Source organism: Desmodus rotundus, chromosome 3 (assembly GCF_022682495.2).
Source record: "Desmodus rotundus isolate HL8 chromosome 3, HLdesRot8A.1, whole genome shotgun sequence".
Lineage (NCBI taxonomy): Eukaryota > Metazoa > Chordata > Mammalia > Chiroptera > Phyllostomidae > Desmodus > Desmodus rotundus.
Window position 1 is genome coordinate 43,241,636 of NC_071389.1, and position 16,586 is coordinate 43,258,221.

Genomic DNA, 16,586 nt, shown 5'->3' on the forward strand with positions numbered 1-16,586 from the left:
GCGCTGGCGCGGGCGGAGGCTGAAACACGGGGGTCCTGAGAGTGAGGAAAACGCGCCAAGTTCCCCTCGGTGGTGGAGTGGGGAAGACCCTAGCGGTTCAGGCGCTTCGCCAGCGGGAGTACTTCTTGCGCTCCTTACCATCCCGGGGCAGGCGCGGGCGGGCGCCGCTCCGGGGATGTAGTTGGTGTCGGCGCCAGGCAGGACCGAGAGGCGGCTCGGGTTCCCGCTCTTGAAAGCGAATGGTCACTCCCCCGCGGGGAGGGCGATCCAGACAGTTTTTCTTTGGGTCGGGGACTCTGCGGGCTCGGGGCAAGGTCTCGTCTGTCGCACCCGTGTTCATTCCGGCTGGAGTCTCCGGCGTGACGGCCGCGGACCTCGCTTTGGGCCATGACCAGGTAAGGAGGGCCTGGGGAGGAGAGGCCGGTGCCGGGGTGCCGACGCAAGTTGGGCCGGCTTGCGAGTGGGGCTGCTCTGGGACCCGGCGTCTGTGCGGCGGGGACGACCCCCCCACCCACGGGACCTGGTCGGTGCTGCGCCCTTGCCGAGCGGCTGGCTGGTCGAGCCCTTTGGCACCGGGCGGGGCGCCCCTCCTGCCGCGGCGGGACTCCCGAAAGCAGGTGCGGCTTAGGCGTAAATTGGCCGAGCCCACGAGCTTGGGGGCCGGGAGTGGTGGTTGGAGTCCGGGACGCCACGGGCAAGCCCGCGGTGGCGGAGCCCACTGCGGTGACGGGCAGCGACAGCAACACAATTTCGTCATCTTTCACTTTTGCGTTCGTAGAATAGTTCGGGTTTGGGAGAAGAAATGTTTTCACTTACGTTGCCCTGTGTCGGTAATTGCTAAATTTTACCGCGCAGTTTGTTTTAGTTTTTCTAGAAGTATTTAGAACGCCACGTGTTGTAAACCTTTGTCGAGGATGTTATTGTTTTGTTTTTTTCGTGAAAAATGGGAATTGAGTCGTGTTTTTAGAAAGTAAGTTGATGGGACTGAGTGTTCACGCCGTCATTTGTTCAAGAACATTTACTATTGGATTCGTGTTTTCTGTGAAATTTGAGACTACAGGGGAAACATTTTTAATATAACAACCCTCAGTTTTAACCCTCAATCCTCTTTAAATCCAAGAGCAAGAAATGTTATATTTTCAGTAATGTTAAATATTTAATCATTGCTTTGAGGGAGCCAGGAGGGTTGGTTTATTTATTAGGATTGATAACCCGTTATTTCAGCTACTTGATCAGTTTTTCTTTTCTACCAATTACTTCTTCTTACTCAGTTTCCATAATTTATTAGAATTGGCTCCCAAGGAAAACCTTTTTAATGCTTAGAGGTCCCTGACAACTTAGCGAAGGCTGGTTTACCACTCATGATAGCATTTCATCAGTAGCATTAAGTGGGGAGGAGAATAAATTCGAGTTGGAGGAGGGCATGGGGAAATTGGTCAACTTTCCACATTCCCGAGTTGAGTCTCAAAAATGTGGTTTCACCGCCGAGTGCAGTGTTGTGAATTCCCACATCAGAGACAGCCAGTGGAGTGCTTCGTAAGGGTGGAATTTGAGTGAATGTTGTTCACGGTATCACTCTGTGTCTGTATTTGACAGTCATTGCTGAGCTTTCGGGTTTGAGGTAATTTCTCTTAATTTCCCCCCAGTTAGTCTAATGAAAAAAACGAGTGATGTATAAAATAACTACCACAAATAATGCCTTTTTATTTTAAGCTAAAGGTTTTACCTGAAACCTGGGAAGGTAGCAAGAGGCAAAACCAAGTCATCTTTTTTCCTACATAAAGCATTATTTTTTTTAAAAAAAACCTTATATTTTAAAAATATTTGGAAAGTAAGTTGCATATTGTAGTTTCTAGTGCATAAGAATTTGATATACACAAAGTTGCCCACTATCCCAACTTTTTGTTTTTACTTTTCACTCAGGTTTTTAGGCATAACACAACCACATCAAATCCCTTTTCTTGTATTTAAATTATACTTTAAAGGTATTTTTTAGAGATTTTATTTCATGTATTCATATTCATAAATAGAAAAGGCCTCGGAAGGAAGATTCACTCCAGCATCCTTTGACTTCCCATTCAGCACTATTTCCCACCCAGTACTTTTGTAATTAGAGATGGTAGGTAGTTGCTCAGTATTTCCTGAATGAATTAATAAATTACAATAAAAATGAAGGTTTTCTAAAATGGGGTGTTCTGTGATGTGACCCGTAATCTAATAATAGCAGGCTAAAAACGATATCATTTATCTGATACTTTTTTGTTGTATAAGAAAGTTAGGGACAAATGGCGAGTAGTAGAACATTGACTGCTTATTATTGCCAGGCATCAGGTTTTCAAATACAAAGTTCCAATTAATAGTATTCTTCGGTAAATTTGTTTTCAAAATTGATTTTATTGCCTACAGCTGATAACTGAAAACTAATTAAACCTTTTCTGTGATTAACAGATATGACTGGTGATTGATTATAACATCCCTGTATAATTTAGTACTTGTCAACTCTTTGGGATTTGGAGAGAAAAATGCCTGGTGTTATACCTAGTGAAAGTAATGGGCTTTCAAGAGGTAGTCCGTCAAAGAAAAACAGACTTTCCTTGAAGTTTTTTCAGAAAAAGGAAACTAAGAGAGCCTTGGATTTCACAGATTCTCAAGAAAATGAAGAAAAAGCTTCTGAATATAGAGGATCTGAAATGTAGGTATCTTAAGTATACTTCTGTGCTCTTAAAATTCCCTATCAGTGAAGAAGCAGTGAACTTGGATGGATACTTCCAGGCATTCTGACCTGATAGTTCATAGAGGCACCCCTCCCCGCCGCCCCCTCCCGCCCCCCCAATAATATTTGTGGGACAAGTCTAGTAGTGTATAGTAGAAACTGAACAACTGAACAAAACTGGTGGTTCCCCCCAGGGGTCACATCATTAATGTTAACTCATTTACATTGTGCTCAGCCAATTAGACTAACCTGGAGAAGTATGTATTGGCTAAAATTGTCTTTCAATTTAAACATGATTGTGGTACAACACATTTAGTGTAAGGGTAAAGAAATGGGTAATTTTTGGTTAAGAATACCTGACAGTTACCTGAGATGTTTACACTTTGTAGTCATACCTAATATATGAATTATCAAACCTGTGGGGGGTGTACAATTGCAAATTATATTTAAAATAAACTTAAAAACAAATGCTTTTGATGCAAATCCTTCAGGGACTAAAAAGAAATCACAGCAAAATGAAATATTTATTCCATCAATAGCTCCAGCTGGAGTCTATGCTAGCTCCCTAATCAGCAGGTAGGCACTCTGCTGTGCGACTAGAGATTTGGGTGTATATGTTTAATTTCCTAATATTCACCAATAATCACTTTAGGAGGTTGTATGTGAAGCTTTTCTTCACCAGCATTCATGCCTATAAAACTTTTTAGGTACCAGAGTAATAGTTAGCAACTATAAAATAGAAATGCCGTGATGACCTAATGTTTGCTAAAGCGAGGTACTAGGATTATAAACTTGAACAATTTGTTTTTAAGTGGGAGACAACTATATAATTCTCTTTACAGACTCTTTCCTCTTATTAGAATCTGACTGCTTAGTGCAGCTTCCCAAATACTGTCAGTCAAGTTATCCCCAGGTTCCTAGAGTTAAGCTATAATTGATCCTTAAACAACATGGATTTGAACTGTGGGTCCTCTTATGTGGTGATGTTTTTGAATAAGTACCATAAGTGTATTTTCTCTTATGATTTTCTTAATAACATTTATCTTTTCTCTAGCTTACTTCATTATAAGACCACAATATATAATACATATAACATACAAAATGCGTTAATTGACTTTTTGTTTTTGGTAAGGCTTCCAGTAGGCTATGAGTAGTTCACTTTTGGGGGAGTCAAAAGCTATAAGGGAATTTTCAACCATGCACTTGGGTAGAGGGGAGGTCAGCATTCCTAAACTACCCTCCCCTCTGCATTGTTCAAGGGTCAGCGGTACTTGATAAAACTGTCCTGTTGGGCCCTGTTGTCATTGGCTGGTGTGGTTGAGTGGATTGCTAGCTTGCCAACAGAAAGGTTGCTGGTTAGATTCCAGTCAGGCAGTTGGGGGCGTGTGAGAAGCAACCAATCATGTATCTCTCAACATAAATGTTTCTCTCCCTCCTTCTCCCTCCCTTCCCCTCTCTCTAAACAAAATTTTTTTAAAAAAGTGTCATATTGGCTTAAATCACTATTAGTTCCTCAATTTTTTCCTCTGTAAAATGGGATTAATGGCCTCTTGATACAATTAATTTTGAGGCTTCTTAATTGTAACTGTTTTAGAAGTGCTTATAAAATTTTTACTCTAGGTGTACAGCCAATTTTTTACCTGTACATAGTTCTTCTCTTAAAATGTAATCTGACTAAAATCCATATGCTTTTTAGATCATACAACTTTTGGGGAAAAGACTAAATCTAGGAAAGTAAGATTTCTACTTTGTTTCGTTAAGATACTGTTTCATTATATTTTTCTCCTCCCCTTTATACTTAATAGTGATCAAGTTGTTCCTGCAGCACAGTCCTCACCTATAAACTGTGAGAAGAAAGAAAATTTGCTACCATTTGTGGGACTGAATAATCTTGGCAATACTTGTTATCTTAATAGCATACTTCAGGTAAATTGACAACTTTGCTATATAATGAAACTTTAGTAGGCAAAGGATGATATAACATTTAATGCTTCTGAGAATTTCAGATTATTAGAGGATCTTAATTGTCCATACTGTCTTTGCCTTTGATTATAAATAAATCAGAATGGGCTAAAGTAAGAATAATGATTCTAAATTGTGTTAGAAACTTCCTTTGGGGAAAGAAAAAGTGATACATTAAATAAAGTTGTGAGAGCCAAATTGAGTACACTTTGGTTAAGATACCAAACCTTTAGTTTTTCTGCCCAGTTCCTGGTGTTATGGTGATAAGTATTTTAACCCTTGGAATTATATCTGTTTTATGTTGTATGCTTACAACGGTAAGTCTTAGCAATGTCTGCTCAGAGCAATATTGCCTCAGGGAAGACAGTGGGTTGCGATGATGAAATAGAGAACAAATTTTGACACAAACATTCATCTTAGAATTTTAAGTAATGCACATGTAAAAGTGCTCTACAAAAAGCATGAGAGTGGTGTTTGTTCAGTAAACACTCAATCTCACTTTTTATAGGTGTTATATTTTTGTCCCGGTTTTAAATCTGGAGTGAAGCACTTATTTAATATTATTTCAAAGAAGAAAGAAGCTCTTAAAGATGAAGCCAATCAAAAAGAGAAGGTAAAAAAATAAAAATGACAAAATAATATAAAAAAATAAAATAATGGAAAATCATTTGCTCCCAAATAAAAAAGTAATAGATACACAGGATTTGGGAGGAGGATGACAAGGATTATTTACATAGTCAGAAAGGCAGTTATTTTTCATTCTTGCGGGGTAGCTAACTAAATTACCCCCTTTACAGTGTCTTCTCCAGTCTTAACTTACTGTTTATCAGTAAACATCGTTTGTATTCCACCATCACAATTTACCATACCTTTGTACTACCTGTTACTCAGTTATTGGTTTTCCAATTTACACATTTTAAAATTTAAGTAAATATAAAGGAATCTTTGACTTAATTAGAAAATACTGTCATACACATAATAGAAAATAACCAAAAACCCCCTCAAAATTAAAAAAAATTGTATACCTCCATAAAATTAGTGCTATAATGAAATTAAATTTAGAAAACCTAGTTTTGTCTAGTGAGACAAAGATAAAGGGGAAGGTACTTAATTTGTTATAAATAAAAATATTGACGTGTGTTTCTTTCTTGACAGGGAAATTGTAAAGAAGATTCTTTGGCGAGTTACGAACTAATATGCAGTTTACAGTCCTTGATTATTTCAGTTGAACAGCTTCAGGCTAGTTTCCTCTTAAATCCAGAGAAATACACTGATGAGCTTGCTACTCAGCCAAGGCGACTGCTTAACACACTCAGGTATAGCCTATCATATTCTAGGATTTCAATTTAGCTACTTACTGCTTTCTTTAGAGGAGAGTGATACATGAACATATCTACAGGTTTATAATCCTTAATATCCCAGAGACTCCAAAAACTGGAAACTTTTCCATAAGTTTGGTAGTAAACTCATAAATCCAAATATATGTAGTTTATAGTGTTTATTCATATTTATCTATAATGTGAATATCCATCCATTTTTCTGTAGAAATAGTAATGTGTTTTAAAGGGATATTGCTCCCTATCATGTTGGTAATATATATTTTATTATGTGCCACATTGTCTTTTTTAATGTGAAAGTTCTGAATTCTCAAATATATGAGTTATATGTCTATTCAAAATATATTCAAAAGAACTATAAATTCCAAATACTTTTGTTGTGTGTGCTTAGATGAGAACTGTTAACTGGATTAGATTTCTATAAAGAATCTACAATCTAATCCTTTGTAGTATTGTCTTAAAAAAATAGAACTTTATCCTATATATAAAATAGCTTTACTTAAAATGTTACAGGTTAAGTCTTTTAAAAATGATCCACCCATTTGGGTTAGTAATAGACCTAGGTGTAATACACTGCTGTATATTTAAGAGGCAGTGTAGCATGGTGGCTAAGCGCAGGTTTGAATCCTGGCTTTGCAGCTTAGCTAGTTCTGTGACCTTGGGCAAGTTGCCTTATTTGTAAATAGTGGTGATAATAATACCCATTCCATTGGCTTACTGTGAGAATTATACATGCAATATAAAAAGCATTTTGAATAAAGCCTGGTAATGGTAAACACTATACATGTTAGTTATTAACAATAATATATTCAGAAGAGGATCAAAGTATTTGTTTAGGTAAGTTTGACATTAATAGCTGAATAAATGTTTTTAGATTTTAAAAATGTCATGATGTCCCTATAGGTATGTATTAACTTCTATATAGAAAGTTCTTTTTTGTATTATATTTTTAACACTAGAATATATGAAATGGAAATTTGTATTTATAGGGAACTCAACCCTATGTATGAAGGATATCTACAGCATGATGCACAGGAAGTATTGCAGTGTATTTTGGGGAACATTCAAGAAACATGCCAACTCCTAAAAAAAGAAGAAAAAGATGTGGCAGAGTTATCTAACAAGATAGAAGAAAAACCTCATCAGAAAGAGGAAATTGGTGGTGTTCACAGCATAGAGATGGGCAATGTGAAACATTCTGAAGACTATAAAGAAAAACTCCCAAGAGGAAATGGGAAAAGGAAAAGTGACACTGAATCTGCTAACATGAAGAAAAAAATTAAGGTATCCAAGGAATACCAGTCATTAGAAGAGAACCAGAGACAAACCAGATCAAAAAGAAAAGCTACAAGTGATACATTAGAGATTCCTCCTAAATTAATGGCCAGCCACATTTCTGAAAATGAGAGTGTAAGACCCTCACAGAAGAAATCAAAAGTTAAAGTAAATTGGTTAAAGTCAGCAACTAAGCAACCCAGCATACTTTCTAAATTCTGTAGTCTGGGGAAAATAACAAACCAAGGACCCAAAGGACAATATAAAGAAAATGAAAATGATCTTGAAGAGGACTCTGGGAAGTGTGAAAATGATAATACAACTAATGGTTGTGGACTTGAATCCCCAGTGAATAGCATTAAGCTCGTTAATGGTAACGAAGTTAAGCCCAACAACAAAGGTCAGTATAATTTATTTTTAGACATTGATAGGTAGGCAGATTAACAGTTGCAGAATTGGAATTTTTCTTCTTAGATACATGTGCAGTATAAATCTAGTTAAAGTTTTGTTCAAAAAGAAATTTAACGCTGAATTGTGGTGTTTTAAGCACTGTTCTTAGATGTATTTGTGTGTGTGTGTATATAAATGTCAGTCTGAAGGTAATGTCAGTTTATGGTTTATAATTAAGGGAATTCAGTACATTTAATGGAAAGAGGATAAATACTTTTACCCCTTATATAAGCAATATCTGACATAAACATGTGAATGGCGTTCCATTTAGTGAAATGCAGTTTTTAAAGAACTGAATAGTGCACTGTACTTCAACTGGATTTTTACCTAGTTTCTTCCAGATCTGCAGATCTCAGGGAAAATGTGTAGTATTGACGTGATGGTTTTGCCAAAAGTGTCATTCTTGTTTTGGGGTTATACTATAGGAGGTATCTTTGAGAAAGGAATTATGAAGACACAGTTGTGACTTTTTTTTTTTAAGAGACAGTAGTAATTCATATTCAGTATTTACAGGGAATTTATATTTCACAAATAAGGCACCTCTTAATGCTAATAAGCAAGTTGAGATTTGAAAATCAGCCTTTTTATTCATGCATGCTTTCAATGAATATTGGTTACTTGGGCAATACTGAAAAACTAATGCGTATAGACTTAAATTCTCCTATTTTTTTTATAGGCACAGAGCACATTGGTTTTGAGCTAGTAGAGAAATTATTCCAAGGTCAGTTGGTATTAAGGACTCGTTGCTTAGAATGTGAAAGTTTAACGGAAAGAAGAGAAGATTTTCAAGACATCAGTGTGCCAGTACAAGAAGATGAGCTTTCCAAAGTAGAAGAGAGTTCCGAAAGTAAGCACAATTGGGGTTTTTCTAAGGACCGTGGAATAATTACAGTTTTCTTCAATAAGGACCATAATTATTGAGAAGAAGTTGTCTCAGTGTCTTTGGTATAATAAAATCTTTCTGCTTATGGTAAAATCTTAGCTTCACTTAATAATTGGAATTTGGAAAACTGAAATCTTTATTTTGATGTGTAGAGTATAATGAGAAAATGAAACACTTTGATAAGTTAACATTTGGGTGCCTGAATTTCTCAGCTACTGAGGATATTTTTGTTAACACAATATTTGAGCCACTGTTTTGTCTAGTATAAGCCACAGAAAGTATAGAAGTGTTACGGGAAATGACCATGAGACTGGTTCGCCTGTTCAGATGGTGGAATTTGGCTATTAAATATAACGTCTGTCTTACACTGAGTCAGAGACTAGGTTTGTCATGTTTTTCCTGTCTCTGTCATCCATATAGTTTTTTTAGCTGACCAACTACAGATATTTAAAAGACACATGCACTGTTGAGGGTGAACTTACGATAATTTATAAGTTTCTGAAACTCAAAGGAAATTGAGTTTCAGAAACTTATAAATTGAGTCTAATTATTGGAAGGATTACTCATTTGAAACTGCATGCTAATTGAACACGGAACTTTGTAGTTTAACTTTTAAATGATAGATTTTTCGTGTGTGAGTGAAAGGATTTTCTTATGCAGTTTCTCCAGAGCCAAAAACAGAAATGAAGACCCTGAGATGGGCAATTTCACAATTTGCTTCAGTGGAGAGGATTGTAGGAGAAGATAAATATTTCTGTGAAAATTGCCATCATTATACTGAAGCTGAACGAAGCCTTTTGTTTGACAAAATGCCTGAAGTTATAACCATTCATTTGAAGTGTTTTGCTGCTAGTGGCTTAGAGTAAGTATTGTAAATAAAAGCAATATGAAGAAAATGAGCTTCTATATAAGAAGTTTTACAAAAAACTACTGAAATGAAGTAATTTATAAAGATTGCTTTGGTAAAGTTTGTTCTAGTTTCCCTGTAAAAATGCATCAGTTCAAGTCATTTTGGGATGAATACATATTTTGATTTCTTCACACATCTGTTCATTCCTTATTAGATACAGTTGAACTGATTAAAGCAGAAGACAAACTTTATATTCATCAAGATTTTTTTGAGGAGAGAAAGGGCAAAATTATGTTAGTGTTAAGGTAAGCCAGGAAATCAAACTAATTTTTGAACAATTTGAGAGATTTGCCCATAGTTGAAAAATTAAATATCTAAGAGCAATTTAAAAATAAGTATAAAACTGCCGACTACATTTGGAATGGTCTGACTTTTTATGACATGTATGCATGTCATGGCAGATACTGGTCCTTTCTGTGTCAGTGAATTGCTTGAAATTACCATGAGGGCTTCCCAGTAGCTCTTCACATATTTTCTTGTGTCAGTAGAATGACATGGTTCTTTCTTTCAGTGGACTTTTTCTTTGCTCTACAGTACTATTTATTTTTGTCCCCAAATCTTGGAACTAGACTTCACATTAAAATGACTTAATAAAAAATGATTCTGGTTTGTAGTTTTTTTTTAATGCCATTTATTTTCTTACTGCACAAAATTAAGGGGGGATAGCGCTTTCACAGAAACTGAATATTAGCACTGTTTTTTAAGTATTTTAACTTTAGTTAAGTGTTTTAAGTATATAAAATTGGAGTCTTTTTACTCTTTTGTGTTTATTAAGGGTTCAGTCAGACTTGGTTTCATCTTGGCTATAAAACTTAATGTATATAAAGTGGAATTGCAGAAAACTTTTTTTTTTTTTTCCTTCCAAAGGTTTGATTGTTACGGTGGTGGACTTTCCAAGATCAACACTCCTTTACTAACACCTCTTAAATTGTCACTGGAAGAATGGAGTACAAAGCCAACCAACGACAGCTACGGATTATTTGCCGTTGTGATGCACAGTGGCATTACGATCAGTAGTGGGCACTATACTGCTTCTGTTAAAGTCACAGACCTTAGCAGTCTAGAACTAGATAAGGAAAATTTTGTGGTTGGCCAAATGTGTGAAATGGGTAAGCCAGAACCACTGAATGAGGAGGAAGCAAGGGGTGTGGTTGAAAATTATGATGATGAAGAAGTGTCGGTTAGAGTCAGTGGAAATACACAGCCAAGTAAAGTTTTGAACAAAAAAAATGTAGAAGCTGTTGGACTTCTTGGAGGACAAAAGAGCAAAGCTGATTATGAGCTATACAACAAAGTATCCAATCCTGATAAAGGTGCCAGTACAGCATTTGCTGAAAACAGAAATTCAGAGACTGACATTACTAATGGGACCCAAGAATCTGATAGAAACAAGGAATCCAGTGATCAAACAGGCATTAACATTAGTGGATTTGAGAATAAGATTTCATATGTAGTGCAAAGCTTAAAGGAGTATGAGGGGAAGTGGTTGCTTTTTGACGATTCTGAAGTAAAAGTTACTGAAGAGAAGGACTTCTTGAATTCTCTTTCCCCTTCTACATCTCCCACGTCTACTCCTTATTTACTATTTTATAAGAAACTGTAGAGTGAGTGTATTTTCCTTGTGTATATAAACAGACCCAGACAAACCGGTAACGTTGATTACATCAAAAAGTCTAGCTTTTCTTTTGAAGCTATTGTATATTATTGGTCTCTAGGTTTTTATATAGTGAAATTTGAATTACTGAAAACCATGTTAATTTTTAGAATTCATTTTCCTTAGTAGAGACTAGTGATGCATTAGCTTCTGGGAACAAACTGTATAGGTTGTTAATTGAATTATCCAAAATGGAAGCATTTAAACACTTTTGAATTTACACCTTTTTGTGTTTGCTTTTTAAAATAAAGTGCTTGTATTTGTATCTCCATATTTTGGAGTAATTATCTACATGTTTATAGGTTCTGTGGGTTTTCAGCTAAGAAGCAGAATATCATTTCAGTACATTGCGTTTTACAAGTCACGAAGCCAAATCTTTGGCGGGCTGTATTAGAGGCACAAAGCCTGGGATGTGTGTGTATTCACAGTGGTGCACATTCTGTGCCTTGCATCACTTTGAAAGTGTCTCAGAAAACCTGGGCAGTCCTGTCTTCACAAGAATTTTATATGTATTTATGAAGATGGTTCTTTAGTAAATCTTTCTGGGCATGGGCTAATTTGTATCTCTTCATAGTCTTATTCTGCACAATCTGTATATAGTACATCAAACTTAGAGGTGTGACCTTAAGTTTAACTTTTTTAAGAATCAGAAGGTCAATAAAATTTAAAATGCTTGAAAACTATAAATGCTTGAATTTTTTTTACCATAAATATAGCTGAGTTCTCTTAAAGAACAGTGTGTATATATGTATGTATGTATAATATACACATGTTGTATACACATTCATAGAATAAATAGGCATTATTTTAATAATGCTCAACAGTATTAGTAATACTCTACTTTCAACAGTTAGAGTGAAGAAAAATGTAGTTGTCCTTTAGAGTGGATATAACCTCATGGAATCCACAACTGGAGAACTTATGATACTTTGGGCACACATAAAAACTTAGTTACATTTTTCATTTTAAGTATACTAAATTGGTAAGTGATCAGTTACACGCTATTGGAATAATACTTTTATCCCATTTCAACAAATAAGACTACCTGTCACCAAGTTAATAAACACCTTCTTCCACAATGTGGTGTGATATAGAAAGTCATGGTGCTTACCTCTTTCTACATGGAGTCAGTCATGGAACTTTTAAAAAGAAATAGCCCTGAACACTACCCATAAGCTTCTGATGGTAACAGTAAATTCTAGGGTAGAGCCTGGGCCTCTAATATTCAAGGGACAGCCAAGGTTAACTACCAGTATAGATTCCTGATGGTAGAAAGTTTAAAAGAAACTTGAAGTATATGGTAAGTTGCCAAGTGTTAAGCATACCAATGTTTTAAGAATAAGAGGAAGCCTCTTCTGAGCTGTCAGAAAATAATTAGTAATGCATGATAATTAAATCACAATATAAACATTAAAGTTCTCAATATTGTTACTGAGATTGATGTGAAACTATGCAAACTCTTCCATAAATGTAACCTCATGAGAGATGACCTAGGGGTTTACTGTTCTCTCCCTTATATCTTCCACCCTCCTTCCCCACCCATGGAAGAGAGTATGTTACCTTCTTTGCTTTAATGGGTTTCCATTCTCAACTCCTGCCTTGCCTTATTGTTCATCTGGATCCTTTGTCCCCAAAACGTTATACCTTTCTGAGTCCTCCATTAACCCTTGTGGTCCAACATTGTTGACTCATCTGAAAAAAAAACCTTTTCATAATTCAGTCTTTGAAGTGATGTAGAAAAGAGGAGTTTGAGATGATAATTGTCTGTTTTAAATGTAGGCTGGAGGGGGTAGATATCACTTCTACCTCACCTATGTGCCCTGATCACCTCTGCACTCCGATGTAATGGAGATCTTATTTTCAGTACCAACTACAGAATGAAGGCACTGTTAAATCTGATTAAGTGATAAGTGATTCATGTATGTGGTGGAGAGAGCAAAGGAACACAGTGTAAATGACTATGCTGTACTACACAAAGGAGAAAACACACTTCAAAGCACTTCCAGGAATCATGAATGCACTTTCTTGGAAAAACTTGCCAAGTAAGTGAAATATACTTTCAAGAAAAAATTTGCGTTAGTTTTTTATGAAGTTACTTTAAATTGGTTAATTTCAATTAATTATACATTAATTATAAAATTTATATCAAAATATAACTTAGCTGGTAGATTGAAATTAAATAACTTATTTTTATGGTGATGTAACAGCTTTAGGCAGATATCTAATTTAACAGTTTAGATCACAAAACTGATGCCAGGCTTGTTTAATTTGAAACACAGGATTCATTAAGTTCATACCACCATTGTTAGTATAATAAGGCCGAGAGTCAAAGATCAAGCTACTGTCAATGGCATTAGCTTTCTCAGTACTTAGGTGAAGTTATTTTTGCAATTTATTCAAAACCTGCGCCCCTCTTGGTGTCTAAATGGAAAATAGCTTAGAAACCAGTTTTTAAGACTTCACAAACCATTGTCAGTAACTTTACCCATTAATTTATTCATTTAATTTGGGACTCGGGTCTTATAGTAACTATCAATTTTTATTTTGCCACTTTTTGAACTGGTTCTTGAATCAACTAACTTATTCTCTGCCTTTGTCAGTAAAGAAATTTTTTAAAGTTCTACTCAGTAAAATTAGTGTAAATGTTCACATATTTAATAGTACCTTAAAATATGCATTACTACATTTAACACGGTTCCAAAATGAATCTATAAATGGTAATATAAATTAAAAAATACAAACTTAAAGTAAATTTAACATTAGCTATGGTATAAATAATGGTAAACGTATAGTGTACCTTTGAGTCATTAAAATGCCTTTTAAAAAAGATAACAGCATATTACCAGAACATTAGAAGCCATAGCCATGATTCTCAAACTTCAGCAATCTACATTTGATACTGTTTTGGCCACTGCATTCTTCATTGAGTAAGTTAATGCTATAACTTCCAGAATTTAGTCCCAAGTCTTATTTTTCAATAGATCTTCTTTTCACACTCAATGTTGAATATGTGGCTCTTTTTGAATGAATAAAACAAGTGTGTTTATTTTAGAGATCCATTTTGCGCAGGCTCATTCGACTGAAGGAATCTCTGGGAAGAAAATTAAAGGATATAAGTGAACAATTTTTGCACATTTCTTTAAAATAGGTTTTACTTCCCTGGCTAGTGTGGCTCAGTGGACTGAGCGCCAGCCTGCAAATCAAAGGGTCATGGATTCGATTCTCAGGGCACATGCCTGGGTTACAGCCAGGCCCCTGGTGGGGGGGTGTGCCAGAGGCAACCACACATCTATGCTTCTCCCTCCCCTCCCTCCCTTCCTCTCTGTCTAAAAAATGAATAAAAATCTTTTTTTTTTTAAAATAGGCTTTACTTTTTCCCCCTGCCAGAGTTATCTCAAAGCTTTGCCATCAAAAACTTAATTTTAAAACCTTTTGGCATCAAAGTTATTAGTAACTTTGCAAGTTACTCTGCCTTACAGATATTCTAGCTCAGATTTTTCTATAGATTAAAGATAAATTACAGTAACCATTTTACCAAATGCATTGGTCATTTATTCACTTGTCCAATAAATGCATTAGGTATCACGATAAATGAAGGAACTAAGGGATAATGGGATAGGTTTGAGGAAATGGTTTTTGTGTTTGCGGTTGTTAAAAAGGCAAAAGGCAGGTAGTTTTTATTTACAACATTAAATTCTAACTCTTAAATGAGTAGTTCTCAAACTTTTTACTCCTAAAAACTGAGGACCCCAGGAAGCTTTTATGTGGATTACAGATACCATATTAGAAATTGAAACTAAGAACAATTCAAATTATTTTACAAAATAACTCATTACATAAATAGCATTGTTTATTAAAAATAACTTGCAAAATATTTTAGGAGTGGCATGCTTACATATTTAATGTCTGGCTTAATAGAAGGCCTAGATTCTCATCTTTTACAAAATCATGTTGCATGCAGTCTCTGGAAAACCGCTACTCTCAAGAGAATGACGGTGAAAAGGCAAATAATATTTGGTATTCGTAGAAAATTAGATTTGACTCAGGAACCTCCTGAAAGGGTCTCAGGGACCCCTTCCCACAGGATTCCCAGATCACATTCTGAGAGCCACTACCTTAATACTTTATAATCCAGATTTTGTAAATCAGCAAAATAAACCTTTAAGTTTTATTTTCTAAGCTCTGAAGATGTTAATAGTGAAGAGAGTAATATTCTTCAATACCTCAATATATTTTCCTTAATTCTTAATTTCTTTTGCTTATCCTTCCTGCTGTTAAGCTGTGAGTTTTACAATCTCTAGGAAAGGAGAGAGGGCAGGTACAAAAAGTCATGTTCCCCTTTGAATCTCCAAGTGTGGTTTTTGGGGTCCAGGGAAAGTAGCAATATTAAAAGCTACATACTGTTCACAAGAAAAGAGCTTTTCCAAATTTCAAAAACCTCTTGCAAACATTAAGAACTAAAAAGTTTGGAGGACTGACCATAATGAGATCATAGAGAAGGCAAAACTGAGGATAATCGTGTAAGGGAAAGTTTCATTCAGATAGGAAGAATTACGTCCTTCCACTGCAAAGGGTTGGAGAGACTGGAAGAAAGTGAGACGGACGTTGGGAACTGCCTGAGTACCTCAGGGACCCAGGCCCGCTCCTCCCAGGACCCTTAACCAGAGTGTAAGACTGGTGGAGGGATCAGGGGCAGCAAGGCGACAGAAATTCCAAAATGACTGAAGAAGCCAAAAGTGGAGGGGACTAGTGTTGCTTCCCACTGGGAATTTTAAGAGGAAATCACCTAGGGGTGCTTGCATCAGTATAGGATGATGGAAGCAAAATAATATTTTGCCACAGGAAGGATCTGAAACAGGCCTCTGGTCTCTGTTCTTGGATATTGTGGGATAAACTCATAATCTACATGCTTCCTGTAGGGGACATGACATACAGCAGGCACTTAGTAGACAGTTTTTTGAATGAAATGTCTGATTTTTCCCAGAGGTCTAGAGGTACAGAAAGATTCCTGAAGAACAAGGACTAATTCCCAGATGATCAAATAGCCAGTTTAACTTTCTTTTGTAGTATATTATAGAGTGTATTTTCATTCTGTTTTCTTAAAGCATTTTCAAAGGCCTTCCAAATATTAATCAGGTAAGTACAATTTAAAGGCTTTACTGTTACTAATGCAAGGAAAGGGGTGGGAAACTATTAGTGCCACAACAATTTAAGTTTCATATGGATTTCAAAATGCAAAAAAAGCAGTTTATCTTTAGCAGGTATGATGCCCTCTCTAGAATTCAGGTACTAAAAAATAACGTTAAGCACCATCCTTGGAAATTTACATGTCATTTCATGTCCACAACAGACTTTTTAAGGTAAGAAATTTTAGAGAAATCTAAAAATTGGATTAAATTAGC

The 16,586-nt window shown here is 35.9% G+C and overlaps 2 protein-coding genes across 10 annotated transcripts in view; one reads left to right on the forward strand and one right to left on the reverse strand.

The window, feature by feature from the left end:
* Positions 1-256: 256 nt before the first annotated feature.
* USP1 (ubiquitin specific peptidase 1) lies at positions 257-11,854 on the forward strand. The gene is made up of 9 exons (XM_024565519.4): positions 257-395; positions 2,449-2,692; positions 4,519-4,639; positions 5,184-5,288; positions 5,831-5,991; positions 7,002-7,687; positions 8,414-8,584; positions 9,281-9,482; positions 10,398-11,854. The coding sequence occupies exons 2-9, from the start codon at positions 2,523-2,525 to the stop codon at positions 11,131-11,133; spliced, it is 2,352 nt and encodes a 783-aa protein (XP_024421287.1). The 5' UTR covers positions 257-395; positions 2,449-2,522; the 3' UTR covers positions 11,134-11,854.
* A 123-nt stretch (positions 11,855-11,977) lies between these two features.
* Positions 11,978-16,586, reverse strand: part of DOCK7 (dedicator of cytokinesis 7) — a 209,406-nt gene continuing 204,797 nt past the window's right edge. For all 9 annotated transcript variants that reach the window (XM_053921491.2, XM_053921489.2, XM_053921496.1 and 6 more), the window contains one exon: positions 11,978-14,275. In XM_053921491.2, coding sequence (XP_053777466.1) covers positions 14,233-14,275 — 43 coding nt within the window. In that variant the 3' untranslated portion in view covers positions 11,978-14,232. The remainder of the gene's footprint in view (positions 14,276-16,586) is intronic.

Excerpts from the sequence above, each read along its gene's own strand:
- USP1 (XM_024565519.4), top strand. The coding sequence starts at position 2,523 with ATGCCTGGTGTTATACCTAGTGAAAGTAATGGGCTTTCAAGAGGTAGT. Across the intron at positions 2,693-4,518 it reads GAATATAGAGGATCTGAAAT|TGATCAAGTTGTTCCTGCAG; the intron begins GTAGGTATCTTA and ends TATACTTAATAG. Across the intron at positions 5,289-5,830 it reads AAGCCAATCAAAAAGAGAAG|GGAAATTGTAAAGAAGATTC; the intron begins GTAAAAAAATAA and ends CTTTCTTGACAG.